The sequence below is a fragment of the Macaca mulatta genome, chromosome 9 (assembly GCF_049350105.2).
Source record: "Macaca mulatta isolate MMU2019108-1 chromosome 9, T2T-MMU8v2.0, whole genome shotgun sequence".
NCBI lineage: Eukaryota > Metazoa > Chordata > Mammalia > Primates > Cercopithecidae > Macaca > Macaca mulatta.
In genome coordinates, this window is record NC_133414.1 from 50,759,996 (window position 1) to 50,775,176 (window position 15,181).

General features: G+C 35.9%; 1 protein-coding gene across 1 annotated transcript in view; it reads right to left on the minus strand.

Annotated features, from left to right (window-relative positions):
- LOC106996187 (ankyrin repeat domain-containing protein 30A-like) overlaps positions 1-15,181 on the minus strand; it is a 72,066-nt gene that overhangs the window by 40,738 nt on the left and 16,147 nt on the right. Inside the window, exons 9-12 of the mRNA XM_077947954.1 lie at positions 10,833-10,861; positions 10,667-10,739; positions 4,846-4,876; positions 1,863-1,935 (exon numbers count right to left, since the gene is read on the minus strand). Of these exons, the coding sequence (XP_077804080.1) occupies positions 1,863-1,935; positions 4,846-4,876; positions 10,667-10,739; positions 10,833-10,861 (206 nt within the window). The remainder of the gene's footprint in view (positions 1-1,862; positions 1,936-4,845; positions 4,877-10,666; positions 10,740-10,832; positions 10,862-15,181) is intronic.

Here is a 15,181-nt window from a genome sequence, read left to right on the forward strand (position 1 = left end):
GAGACTCCGTCTCAAAAACAAAAAAACAACATGAGTTGAGACTAAAATATATTACAATATTTTTAATCTAAATTCTACATGGAGGATACTAGAAAATACAGTGTAACCTTCTTTCCTGTTACTACATATCTCTGATTTACTGTCTTCTTATTTAAGACATATTTCCTTAAGATAATGCATGTGAATTTATGCATTCTAAATATTAAAAGAAAATATAAATTTAAGCCACATTTAGAAATTCATTAGATTTAATTATAAGATACATTATGCATATTATCTCACTCGTAACATTCTATTACATAAAATAATCAATTGTCTGCTTATTATTCACATTGCAAACCTCTTAAAATGCTTTTTATAGGCAAGACTGTATTGTGGGTACACAAGGATGCACGCAAGTATGTTTTCTAACTTGCGGTATCTCATAGTGATGGAAGAGCTTCAAAAAGATTATTTAAATAACTAAAGAACTTCAAAAAGATTATTTAAATAACTAAATATAAAATCTTCTGAAATTTAAAATTTTCAAATGTGATCAAAGATCTTTGAACAATATGTTTAAAAACTGCAATTTAAAAATTCTGAAATTAAAATCTTACCATATGCTTATTAAGAGTCTCTGCTTCCAGAACTGGTTGTTTACTTAGGGTAAAACCTGCGTTCTTCATTTAGATGAAGAGTTTAAAGTATACTTTTAATTAAATAACTTAGAAAACACACTGGCATCCCTTAGTAATACAGATTCTGAGAAAGAGAATTTACATTTCTAAATTTCTACTAATATTTATTTATTATTTATTTATTTATTTATTTATTGAGATGGAGTCTCGCTCTGTCACCCAGGCTGGAGTGCAGTGGCGCAATCTTGGCTCACTGAAAGCTCCACCTCCCAGGTTCATGGCATTCTCCTGCTTCAGCCTCCTGAGTAGCTGGGACTATAGGCGGCCGCCACCATGCCCAGCTAATTTTGTTTTGTATTTTTTAGTAGAGACGGGGTTTCACAGTGTTAGCCAGGATGGCCTCGATCTCCTGACCTCGTGCTCCACCCGCCTTGGCCTCCCTAAGTGCTGGGATTACAGGCATAAGCTACCGCGCCTGGCCTCTACTATTATTTTTTAAATTTGAGTTAAGGTCTCGCTATGTTGCCCACACGGGTTTCAAACTCTTGGGCTCAAGAAATCCTCCTGCATCAGCCTCCTTGGTAGCTGGAACTACAGGCATGCACCACCATGCCCAAATAAATTTTCACAACTTCTAATATTATTTTGGTGTATTTAAAGAACCAAGAAGAGAAACTGAGACAAAGCTCTCTCCTAAAAATTACGTGATATCAAAATAGTAAGTGCAAAAATCCTATATGTTATGTGGCACAGTTTTGGAACTGAACAGTATCAGAGAAATTCCTTGATTACTATAATAAGTAACTTGATCCATTAAAGATAAATTTAAGCATGAGTTTTTTTTAAGTTACAATAGGATAATTTTAAAACTCGCAGTAAGTACACTTATCCAAATAAAAATTTACCAGATTTTATATATTCTCTACTGTGGAAAAGTTTTTTCTAATATAGTGCTCCTGTCACTATATATTCTCCAGCCCTTTCTTTTTATGGCCCTCACACCCTCAAAGTATTTACCAAACATTTGTTATTTACTAACGTAAAAAAAAAAAAAAAAAAAAAAAAAAAAAAAAAAAAACTTTAAATCAACTATTCATATTTCTATAAAATATTTTTATCTGACCAACTGTATATTGCCAACATGAAATAATGATACTTACAGCACTGCAAAACATGAAAAGTAAATACTATACAGAACTAGATTCCAACTGAGAAAATCAACTTCACAAAAGACCATTTTACCTTGGTAGCAAGACTAAAGTCTTCCTCAAGTTTTGTAGGCTGTGAATTTTCAGTAGTCGGTTTGCCAAAAGGACTTTAGAGAAAAAAGATACAACATAAAGGAGCAAATTCATATATTTAAAAAGGAAATCTGCTAGTTCATATCTTGGTGCTCACTCCAAAAAAATGAGAAGAAAAAAACAAAATCTGGGGAAAGATCAGTCCTCGGTATATTAAATCATGTTTCTTGGTATAATTAAAATATGCCCTCTGTTTTTAAAAAATATTTTTGTTCACTATTTTTGACTCTACCTCCCGAACCTATAACATCCAAAGAACACTCACTCTTAGTTCCATAAAAAATAGTGACAGCCAATATAATTGGCATACCCTGAGAATAACTCGTCCTCACAAACTGTCCTCAGTGATGAACTGAAAATGTATTTAATGGCTGACATAACTTTTGATATCTAAATTGGAACGAACTTGATAACCTAAAATGAGGAAGAAAGATACAGTTCCCTTGTCCCTTATCCACTCTCTACCTCTGATTTAAAGACTAATCTGTGTCACAGGAAAATGACATTCTTTGTTTCTCAGCATAAAAACCACTTAAGAAGACCCTGTTGCTTCCCTTCACCCTAAAACACTACAGAGGGTGCCCTGAAATATTTGAAATGTTGAAAAGCTGAACCTACAAATGTCAAATCACAAATGTATATTTCTTATTGGGAATATTTTTCTCAACAAAAATTGAAACTTTAAAAATAATAAAATCTAACTACTTATTTTATACTTGTCCTTCCCTGTTCAGGGCTACATCAACTAGCAAAACCTTAAAAATCTTTGTACTTATTCCCAAGGAGAGAGACTGCTAGAAAAACTGAGTCCTGATAATTGGATTTCTCTAAGTACCGTATATACACAGAGAGAAAGATCTGGAAGTGGGAGCAACTATATATAGTGAAAGTGTCTCACTTCCACATCTTTCTTCTGCAGGGCTTCATGGCAGTCTCCAACCTTTAAATATTCTATTTAAAGATTACTATCTGTGCTTTGATGAGCTGAATATTTAAAGGTTGGAGACCGCCATGAAGCCCTGCAGAAGAAAGATGTGGAAGTGAAAGACACTTTCACTATATATAGTGGCACCCACTTCCAGATCTTTCTTTCTGTGTATACATTGAAAGATAAATTCAATGACCAGCCAAGAAGTTCTGTATTTACCTATTTCTGGAAAACAACTAAATGGAGTCTCAGTCAGTCATTCACCTCCACATAAGCATGTTACCAGAAACCCAACTGAAGCTCCATGACTTATTTGATAGCCAATCTTACCCCTGCTTTACATGTACATGGTTACAACATCAGAGGCTTGGAAAAAGAGGAAAAGGGAAGGGGACACCTGCCTTGGGCCACAGATCTATGTAATTCAGAAACCTTCAATCTCCTAGCACTCAAGGGGCTCTAAGCCTCTCCCGTGAGATTTGGGGTGAAAGAACAGAACAGCACATTTCTATCTGATTTTAGAGACTTTTCCCAGTGGCTCACTTTTTTTAAAAATCTTTCCATAGAAACTTTGAAGCTTGTCCATTCTTCCAATTAAACGAGCAAAAAAGCAGTGACCTATTCAGGACTTCTTTTGCACCATATTTAATATGCCTTTTTAGATAACTCCCAATGTCTACTGTGTTTGTTCTAATTTATCTTCATCAAACTTGTCATAAGATCCAACATCCTGATCTCTTTGGTAAAACCCTTACTCTTACCAATCCTGGGATTATTTCTCTTCAGACTTGGCCTTTCCCTGCTAATTCCCTTGTTACCTACTTCCACTGGGTTCTCCAGCTAATTCCATTCTTATCCTTTTCAATTTGTTTAATTAGACCCATTTCCTCTTCCTTTCTATTATTCAAACACTCACTTACATGGTGATATAAAAACAAGAGTAATGGGCTTTGAAATGAGTTTAAATATTACTTGTTACCTCCTATATTTAAATAGGTCACTTTGAGTTTCAGACTCTCCATCTGAACAACCATTTTTCCAGGATATTAAATACAGGTTGAAATATGAAAGTATTTTGATTAGTCTCCAAGAGTCCTTAAAATCCTAAAATTCCATGTACTTTTAATTTTACCTATAGAAAAATGGGGCTGGTAGAAAGCAATAAAATAATAGAAGAAAAGAACACCAAGGAAAGCAGAGAAGAAAGTAATTAGGAAAAGATCATAGAAAAGTCATGGAAGAAGAAAAAAAGACTCTAGCAAAAAAAAAGAAGAGTGCATGCCACTAGGCAGGGTACTGCTTTGAAGAAAAGCTAAGCTGGGAAGTCAGTAAACTGAGAAATCTATAAGAAATAGCCTCTAAATATGATTAACATATCTCTATGTAGATATTCTCCAATAAGAGTAAAATAATTCATCTATAGGATTTACCTGCTCTTGCTTATGAAACAAAAACCTATGTCTTGTCACCACAGCTAAGTCAGATCTGCTCTAAAAACTTTGATGATAAATCAAGGTACTGGTTACCACTCTAACTGTTAAACATGTTAGAACAAAGTCTTGGATTAACCAGTGTTCTAAGGGCAATCTCTAAAATGAGTTAACGTATAACAAAATGTGACTTTGTGAATTGATCCCATCTGGACCTATACCTTGATCTTAGTGATACATAGGTCTCCATCAATCTATGCCAAGAAGGAAGAGAAGGGATTTGGGAGCAAGGTAGGCTGACGGCAAACTTAAAGGTCAGCTACTTTTTAGCTATGAAATCATAGGCTAATTAATCAACCTCTCTGAACCACATTTGCCTCATTAATACAAAGTAGGTGACAGTAGCACAGATGTTTTCCAAAGCTGTGTGATGACTATGTGCGATGATAAATATTAAGCACATAATACGTTGTCTAGCCCAGAGTAGAATACTCGACAGATAGTGGTCTCTTTTCTCTGTATTTTCTGACTTAACATATATATTTTAAAAAACAGCAAAGTCTTACCTGAATATAGACTCTACAGAACTCACATCCACTATTAAAGAAAAAAGTAAATACATTAAATCAACAAAGATAAATAAAAGATACAGAATATTAAAAACATAAGAGGGCATGATGGCACATGCCTATAAATCCAGCTACTTTGAAGGTGAGGCAGGAGGATCATCTGAGGAGCTCAGGAGTCTGAAAGCAGCCTGGGAGACATCGCGAGACTTCAACTTAGTTTAAAAGAATCATGCACACTTTCATGCATAATTCAGGTCTTGGTTTAAAAAGCATAATACTCCAATGCTTTGTTACAAAGACTCAGATGATTTGTTATAAAGCATTTATTTGGGACCATACATCGAGACTATAGTGAAATTATTATTAAGTATACTATTATGAAATTAATGCATTAAGAATGTTTATTTCCCCTCTTTTATAGATCTCAAATGCAAGGAAAACCGAATTATCACAATTTGATATCTGCAAGTGAACTACAGTGTACAAAGAGTCATAATCCAAACAGAACCCTTTAAGACTCACAGAAAACTGTATTAGCAGAATTAGTATAAGCAGACAGTATCAACCTTAGAAAGTATAATTTCTTGATAAATGAACTTGGAGCAGTTAGAACAGAGTATACAGTAGTCTCTCTTTATCTGCTCTATGTGTAGAAAGACACACAACGTGATTTCCCTCTGTTCTCACACCACCATCATTAAAACAGAAGACATCTGTGACCAAATGTTGGAGGATTTTCTCCACCAATAAATAAGCAACCAATTCTGTACCAGAAACCAGCTGGTTGTCCCCTATTTAATTCCAACGCTGTCTATCTAGAAATAGTCTCAGATCCCATAGTCTGAGGGCTCAGTCTCACAAGACTGCCCTCCCACACCAGTTGCAAATCTGGATCTCTGAAACATCTAACCATCTGGTTTCATGTTGGGGCCCTCACAACTTCATCTTTGGGTTGGAATAACATGCTAGAGTGCCCCAAATCCTAAAAGAAACATACTTACCAGTTTATTATAAAGGGTATTATAAAGGAGACACATGAAGAGATGCATACGGCAAGTTATAGGGGAAGGAGCATGGAGCTTCCATACCCTCCCAGGGCACATCTGCCTCCAAACACTTCCATACATTCAGCTTTCTGGAAGGTTTCTGATCCCAGTCCTTCTGGGTTCTTAAACAGCTTTACTACATAGGCATGAATGAAAAAATCTGTGGCCATTGGTAATCGATATAACCTTCAACTCCTCTCACCTCTAGGAGGTTGAGGGGTGGAGCTGAAAGTCCCAACACCCTAATCATGCCTTGTTCTTTTTTGTGACCAGCTCCTATCCTGAAGCTACCTAGGGACTGCCAGCCATCACTCAATTATTAGCATACAAAGACATCACTTTGGAGATTCTAAACATTTTATGAGTTGTATGCCACAAAACAGTGTTGAAGACCAAACATATATTTCAAAATATAATATCCATGGTTTTGATTTCTATAATTTCAGTTACTCATGGTCAACCATAGTCCAAAAATATTAAATGGGGAATTCCAGAAATATATAAATTATAAGTTCTAAATAAGGTGTCATTCTAAGGAGTATGATGAAATATTAAGACATGCTGTTCCATCTCACCCAGGTCATGAATCATCCCTTTGTATAAGCTAACTGCCCATTAGTCATCAAAATGGTCTGTCATCAAAATCCCAACCATCAACATTATCATGGCTCAATGATCCAGGGTCACGTGAAGCAGATGATCCTCCTTCTGATGTGTAGTCAGATAGCGAGAAATAATTAGTAGCCTAACACCACATGACAGCTCCTACCTCATTCACCTGACTTCATCTCATCACACAGGCATTATATCATCTCACAATCATCACACGAATAAGAAGGCTGAGTACAATACAAGACACTTTGAGAGACCACATTCACCTAACTTTGAATACAATATGTTGTTATTGTTTTATTATGACTTATTGTTAATCTCTCACTGTGCCTAATTTATGAATTAAACTTTATCATAAATATGCACATACTAAAAAAAACATGGATGTATAGGGTTCCATACTATCCACAGTTTCAGACATTCAGTGGGTGTCTTAGAAAATACTCCCCATGGATAAGGGTGAATTACTGTACGTGTGTATGTCTGTGTGTGTGTGTGTGTGTGTGTGTGTGAGAGAGAGAGAGAGAGAGAGAGAGAGAGAGAGAGAGAGAGAGAGAGAGAGAGAGAATACAGATCTCCACTCTCCACAAGAAGCACATAAAAAAGACAGCACTTTTCCTCATATAAGACCCTTAGGTTTTGACAATTCTGGAAAAATGCTGGCATGCATACTCCCCAGTCTAGACAATTTTCCAGACCCTGGGTATGTTGACTGCTTCAGTTGCAAAGCGTTAGGTAGGATCTTGGGAGATTTCTTCTTGGACACCAGAAATATTAACCACATCAACAGTGTACCTAACAACTCTAAAATAATTCTTTTGAACAGATTATCACTGCAGAACTTGTAAGTTAACTCCAATTGACTTTTCAGTAATCGCACTGCTTGAAATTCTCACATTTAAAAGAAATTTGCAACATCATTTTCTCTCACTCCTCTCCTACTTTTCATTAGCCATTGTTCGGTCTCCTTTACGAAGTCCTTTGACTCTGTGAAATGTTGATATTTCCAGGGTTTTGTCAATGGCTTTCCTCTTATTCTACATCTTCTGCATCATGGATATACTCATTGAGATCTATGGCTTTGTCTAAAAATTATAATAAAATTATTCTAAGCCTGTGTCTCCAACCAGAGTTCTATCTCCAGGTAGAAATACCTATAATAATCCAATTACCTACTGAAAATATCCCACATAAATGTTTCATTGAACTCAATATGTGAAGAAAATTGTTGTACTGCCCCATGATTGTTTGCACTTTTCTGTTGACCTGACAATTTCTGACTCCTTCCCCATGAGCATTCCCCACGTGGAAACTTATGAATGACCTGAGATTTTTTCTCTCCCCTAGCTTTTTAAACTCAATAATCAGTAAATCATATTAACTGTACCTCTTTTCTGCATTTGCTTTATCTTCCCATTCCCACTGGAAATACAAACTTATTTATTTTATATTTATATTTCCTAGTTAGACATGGCCCCTTAACTGATGGCTTTCACAGGGAAAAAGAAACCCTACCTGTAGGGGATCGGACAAAGTGGTTAGAAAAATTATAAAGATAGTTATAGGAAATAGACACGAACCTTCTTGGAAGGCCGGTGGGGTTGCATAGCTTCAGTAAATGATTTGGCTGAAAGTAGCCTAATCCTCTTTACTTTGAGTTGATAGCAATAGAGCAAACATCTAGGGAATGTGGCAGAGTTTATCCAAATAGCTTGTTTACTCACGTGGTCCTAAGACCAAACTTTGATCATCCGAGGGTGCGTGATTGCTCTGTACTGGGGGTCAGCAATGTTAATTACACTCTAGTGGTGTTTACTCGAGATCTTTGTCATTTACTCTGTACTAAATAATGCGAACTCTGCCACCTCATCGAGGCCAACAATGCAGACTCACGCAGCAGAGCCCCTGAGTCGCACTGACAGGCAAAATATCTATTTCAGTGTACGTCTCTCATCCCTTGCTAGGTCAGGTTCCACAGGATGGAACCCGCAGGTGGTGCCCCGCAAGATGAATGCTGCAAAAGGATCACGACGGACCACTCAAAAATGAAGGTGAAAAGGACTGCACAGTAAGTGAGTCAGTAAGTCATTGGTGCCCACTCGGGATTTCCAAGTTCGGGGAGAATTGTTCAGGCTAGGGTTTCATCATGGGACAACAATTATCAGCAGAAACAGTATATAAAAGTATTGAAAAAGCTGCTTAAAGTTAGTGGAGCCTCGGTATCGCAGGCTCAATTAAGGGACCTAATGCAAACTGTTGTATTCCATAACCCATGGTTATGGGATTCCAAATTCAGCTCACCAAATGGTTTTTAGACAAAGTTTTATTGGAGTACAATCATGCCTATTTCCTCACACACTATCTATGACTGCTTTCATGCTACAATGGCAGAGTTGGAAAGCTGTGATAGAGACCACATCACCTAACATATTTCCTGTTTGGCCCTTTACAGGAGAAGTTTGCAAATCTCTGGTTTGTACCATGACCAGAATGCCCTAATACTTTAATCTAATCTTGGGACTCCGCTGCTCAAACAATTCCAATGAATCCCTGCAGAAAACATTGCTGGCTTCCTACACATAACCATTATTTATTCTTTCTTGCTGCAGAAACACAAGTTAATTTATATATTTATTATCCCATTACTCCCATCTCATCTACAAAACAAGAAATGATTCTAAGCTAATCACACTAATCACATTTGCTTTTCTAGTGACTGGTACAAATGAGTATTTGTACTTGGGATGTTGATTCAGGAGAAATACTTGAGTCTGGGAGGCAGAGGTGGTAGTGAGCTGAGATGACGCCATTGTACTCCAGCAGGAGCGAAAGAGTGAAACTCTGTCTCCAAAAAGATAAATATTTAAAATGTATTCCTGTATGTTAAATATTTTCACTTTAATTTTTAACATTAATTGAAGCAGTAAATACTCCCACTTCAATAAAAGCTCTCTGATACAAGCTGTCATTTAATGTTGACTTTTAGTGGCTATGAAAGACAGCCTAATTAAATGCTTTTAGAGTTAAAATGACAAACTATGAGGCCTTAAATCAAAGTGGAGCTAATTGTATTAAGTACAACTAAAACACATGATAAGTAAACAAAAAAGGAATTTCCAATATAATATGTACAGTACAGTAAGATAAGAAAACAAATTCTACATATAGTCTATAACTGCACACATATGTTGAGAATTTTTGTTTTTTTGTTTGCTTTTTGAGATGGAGTCTCACTCTGTCTCTTAGGCTAAAGTGGCACAACCTCAGCTCACTGTAACTTCTGCCTCCAAGGTTCAAGAGATTCTCCTGCCTCAGCCTTCAGAGTAGCTCAGATTACAGGCACCCACCCCCACAACTGGCTATTTTTTGTTATTGTTAGTAGAGATGGGGATTCACTATGTTGACCAGGCTGGTCTGGGACTCCTGACCTTAAGTTACTTGCCTGCCTTGGTCTCCCAAAATGCTAGGATTACAGGCATGTGCCACCGTGCACAGCCTGTTGTGAAATGTTTTAAACATGCATGGAAATGACAACAAAAACTAATTCAGGCTGTTTTGTACCTCTAGGCAATTAATCACAGTAGCATAAAAAGACACCAAGGCCAAATGCTTTGGAGTCACTCTTCTAAAACACTGTGTAGCAAAGAGTCATCAAGGAATGATTGCTTGACTTACTTTTTAATATTATAAGTCACACTCACACACACATTCAGTCAGCTAATTAAAAAGAAAAAAAAAACTGATTTTCTTTAGATTCTCAGAGTAACAACACTCACAACTGTCATGTCAGCAAGTGAAATTTTCCTCTAGGTAAATATCAGAATTCCAATCAGTATTTGAACCACTGCAAATATTTGACAGTCTCAAATTTCACCTGCCTTAAAACCAACCACATACAGAAATTGCAAGTTGGAAACTTTATACTATCAGGACATTAAAGTAGAACCACATGAAGTAAAGCGGATTTTTTTTTTTAATCTCTAAATCTTATGCTTGTAAATGGCATTTTTTCAAACATAAATACTAACATTGGCATTATTTGTATCAAATTTTCCCATCAAATTTTGAAAAGAAAACAACATTGGGAATATAAGGCTCTCAGCATTTCAAATATTTTAATATTCTTCTTTCCAGAGTAAAATTAAAATTACAAAATTTACCTGCTTTGAATGTTTGTATATGCTTCATTTCTAAGGCTTTATTTGGAATAGAAACTTTCATTCCACAAGTAGGCTAAATGGGTTTGGAAACAAAATAATTAATATATAATGTATACTTCATAAAATACATAGTTAATACTCAAGATAAAAATATAAAAGGTATTACCTTCAGAAGATCATCTTTATGAGGAGACTCTAAAAGAAAAGGGACGTATATAATTGATTATGTGCAAGCCTGTCAAAGCCTACCAAACATTCATACAGTGTGAATATGAAGATGAATCCTCATGCTTGGATTGAAAAGAGATTACACTAGGTTTCAGGGTCTTTTGGGTGATTGTATTTGTTAACATGCCTACTTGACAGAAATATACCTAAGAAAATTTCAAAAATAGATTTCACCAAACATGCTGTGAAGATTTCAACAGTGAAAATATATTTAAAGTGACAATAACTAAAGCACAAAAATCCTAATAGAAGTAAGAGTAAGCTGCTGTATAAGGAAAGAAGTTGTATTCAATAAGATGACCAAGTCATGCCCCCACCACCCCCCAACAAAAATAAATACCCAAGATAATGGTAGAATGCAATATTTTATTGTTAAGGAAACACATCAGAATCACTTATGTCAATATACTACATGTAGCTATTATGTTCTTCAATTTGTCCTGTAATTTAGGAATTGCAAAGCTGTGATGAGAGTTCAAAGGTACAATTTACTTATCATTACAGAGAATGTTCTAAATTTATCAGCATATCTATGTATAGAATAAAAGTTAATAAACATATTCATTTCTGTACCTCTGTGAAATACAAGTATTTTTACATTGATGGGGTTCTCTAGCTTAGCTCTCTTAAAATTTCCTGATCCACTTATACAAAAAGGTTCAAGCACGCCCATCAACAAACCAATATAGGCCAGGTGCAGTGGCTCATGCCTGTAACTCCAGCACTTTGGAAGGGTGAGGAGGGCGGATCTCTTGAGGCCAGGAGTTCCAAACCAGCCTGGATAAAATAGCGAAACGCAGTCTCCACTAAAAATACAAAAATCAGCCAGGTATGGTGGCACATGCCTGTATTCCCAGCTACATGGGAGTCTGAGGTACAAGAATCACTTGAACCCAGGAGGCGGAGGTTGCACTGAGCCAAGATCATGACACTGCACACCAGTCTGGATGACAGAGCAAGATACTGTCTCAATAAAAGAAAAAAAAGAAATCTAATATGAAAGTATCAAAAACTAGAAGTAAATTTCCAGAGGCTTTTTACATATCATTAACCTGTGTATTTCAATGTTAGAATAATGGTTATTGAAAATAACAGTTTTAGTGTTCAAGGAATGTGTGTTACAATTGTTTTGTTTCTAAAACTAATTCTATCTGTTCTACCATGTGAGTTGTTAAACTACTGTTATGAAAAAATTCTTATAGAAAAAAGCTTCAAGAAAAAGTAGACATCTCTTTGATATAGAAATATATCTAATTTCATCAAATAATATGAATAAAACATGTTTAATCTCTCATTTTTCCCTACTTTTTTTCAGTATGACACACTTTAGTACATTTAGAAATACCAACTACATATGTGGTTTTCTTTGAGAGATAATTGATCAATAATTAAGACACTCAGGGATATAAACTCTCTAAAACACATAAAATTTATGTCTACCCATTTGAACGCTAAATATGCATGACCATATTGCATGTATGTGTTTTAGAAAAAAAGTGCTTAAAATTGTATTCAATACACTTTAAATAAAAACCTGCTTTAATTACAATGAGAAGGTCCTTCTCGATGCATTAATATCTTTAAAATTTACTTCTGAAGCAGTGAAGAAAACTTAGAAATTCATATATAAGAAATGATACCATTAATTCATCTGCTTGTTTGAGGTAAAAATTTGATAAATGTACATCCTCACTAAGTGCAAAGAAAGCAGAGTGTCATGAGACAGGAAATGAATATGTAACCAAAATATTTTCCCTTATAAAGACAATAGCTGGCTTTAAACTTTCTAACACAAGATAAAAAAGCAAAACACGAAGAGATGAAACATTAAGGGCTATCTCATCATCAAGGAACCATTTATCACTTGGCACTTAAGAATCCTATGTATGGTTGAAAACTGGTTTTAAATCGTGATCTGATTATCCCTGAAGTTCAAAATCCATGCAGAGGAACCAGGTAGGGAAATACTACCTTAGTTATTTTTTTGTTACTTTTATTTTTATAAAGGAGTACATTGGAGTTTTTTAGAGTCAGGACAGGTCACATGGCATAGCTCTAAAGATTAGTGAGCCACATTTGTAATGGCTATTGAAATGTATGGCTGTACATACTTGTATTTTGAGTACTTCACTTTTAATTTCTAATATAGCATGAAGTAGGACATACACTTTAACCAAGGCTTGTTAACACCTGTAATTATATTTACGTTGCTTTTTAGTCACCATGAAGAGAGTCTAATTAAGTGGTGCAAAGTAAAAATGCACACTATGAATTTTTTTTCTTTTTTTTTAGATGGAGTCTTGCCCTGTGGCCCAGGCTGGAGTGCAGTACTGCAGTCTGGGCTCACTGCAAGCCATGCCTCCTGGGTTCACGCCATTCTTCTGCCTCAGCCTCCCGAATAGTTGGGACTACAGGTGCCCACCACCACGCCTGGCTAATTTTTTGTATTTTTACTAGAGATGGGGTTTCACCATGTTAGCCAGGATGGTCTCGATCTCCTGACCTCGTGATCCGCCCACCTCAGCCTCCCAATGTGCTGGGATTACAGGGTCAGCCAACGCGCACAGCCTGAAATCTTAAAATAAATGAAAAATGAGCTAATCGCTGAACAAAAAAATAAAAAGTTGCTATAGAATGACAAGAACATTGTACAACCATTTATATATGATTTTTGCAAAAAGTGTTAATACCAATATGTATATGCTCAGTGATGAGGAGAGAAGTGATCTTGAATCAGAGGAGCAAATCATGACACTGAGAAAATAAATGCAAAGGCTGAACGTTGAATGCTACACAAGGTGTCTTTAATGCAATACATTATAATAATTTATATCACCGGGCGCGGTGGCTCAAGCCTGTAATCCCAGCACTTTGGGAGGGCGAGGTGGGAGGATCACGAGGTCAGGAGATCGAGACCATCCTGGCTAACCCGGTGAAACCCCGTCTCTACTAAAAAATACAAAAAACTACCTGGGCAAGGTGGCAGGCGCCTGTAGTCCCAGCTACTCGGGAGGCTGAGGCAGGAGAATGGTGTAAACCCGGGAGGCGGAGCTTGCAGTGAGCCTAGATCCAGCCACTGCACTCCAGCCTGGGCGACAGAGCAAGACTCCGTCTCAAAAATAATAATAATAATAGTAATAGTAATAGTAATAGTAATTTATATCATTACATTACAAACATTCATCATGTTCTTTAATATGCCCTGTCATTGAGAAAGTACAGTTTGAATGAGAGTTCAGCTGAATGTAGAATTAACATCTCATCAGTGAAAATGTTATGAATTAATCAGCTTAGATATATACTTAGGGCATAATACTAAATATAAATATTCATTGATTTTCATACCCATATGGTATAATAGTATGCCAACATTTTTGTAATTTCTAGCTTAGCCATCTCAGTATTTCTTGATCCACTCATGGAGGAAAATGCACAAACCTCATCAAGAATAGCAAATTTAATAAGCTTTCAATATTGATATATTTGTTTTTAATTTATTTGCAACAGACTTTTTAAATATTAATAACATTTTCTATGTAAAAATCAGCATAATACCTATGAATAACAATAACTTAAGTATTCAAGTCATAAATTAAGAATTTTATGGTTTCTTAAATTAGTCTGGTTTGGTGTATCATGTTATTCTCTAATGAATTTTTATAAAATGGTAATTTTACCAACACAATTTGCTTCCTTAAAAATAAAGCCAAGCCAAGGTTCTTACATTCAAGCATCTCTTATTCAAATTGCAAATATCAACAAAATATATACATATATATATTTGATGCCTCATATTAATAAAGAAAATTAATGAGACACTGAGGTTTAGTCCAATTCTACTAACCCTCATGATTCCAGTCGTCTCCGGCGCACCAATACTCTAACATTCTGCAGTAAAAATATTCTAAATGCTTCTGAAGTGAGTTCACTCAATTTTCCTTCATAGAAAATCCAAAATAATCTAGCTGGCTTCTCTCTTGTCCCCTGCTTCCTGTCTCACAATCTCTCCTCTTTAGTAAAAATAATCTCTAGACCTGTGCTCTTGATTCTTCCCATTCAACACCTGTTAAACTTCTTTTCCCCACTCTTTCCTTTCTCTTTGTTTAGTGGTAATATCTTCCTTCTATAATTTCTATTGTGTTGCCCCTTCCTTCTTCACCTCTGGCTCAAAACATACTCAAAAATAAGATCAACATAATCCTTTCCCCTGACCCTTTTCCATTGCAACCTTCTACTCAATTGCTCCTCTTCCACATTTTTCCCAAGAATGGCCTCTCCTCTTGCTAC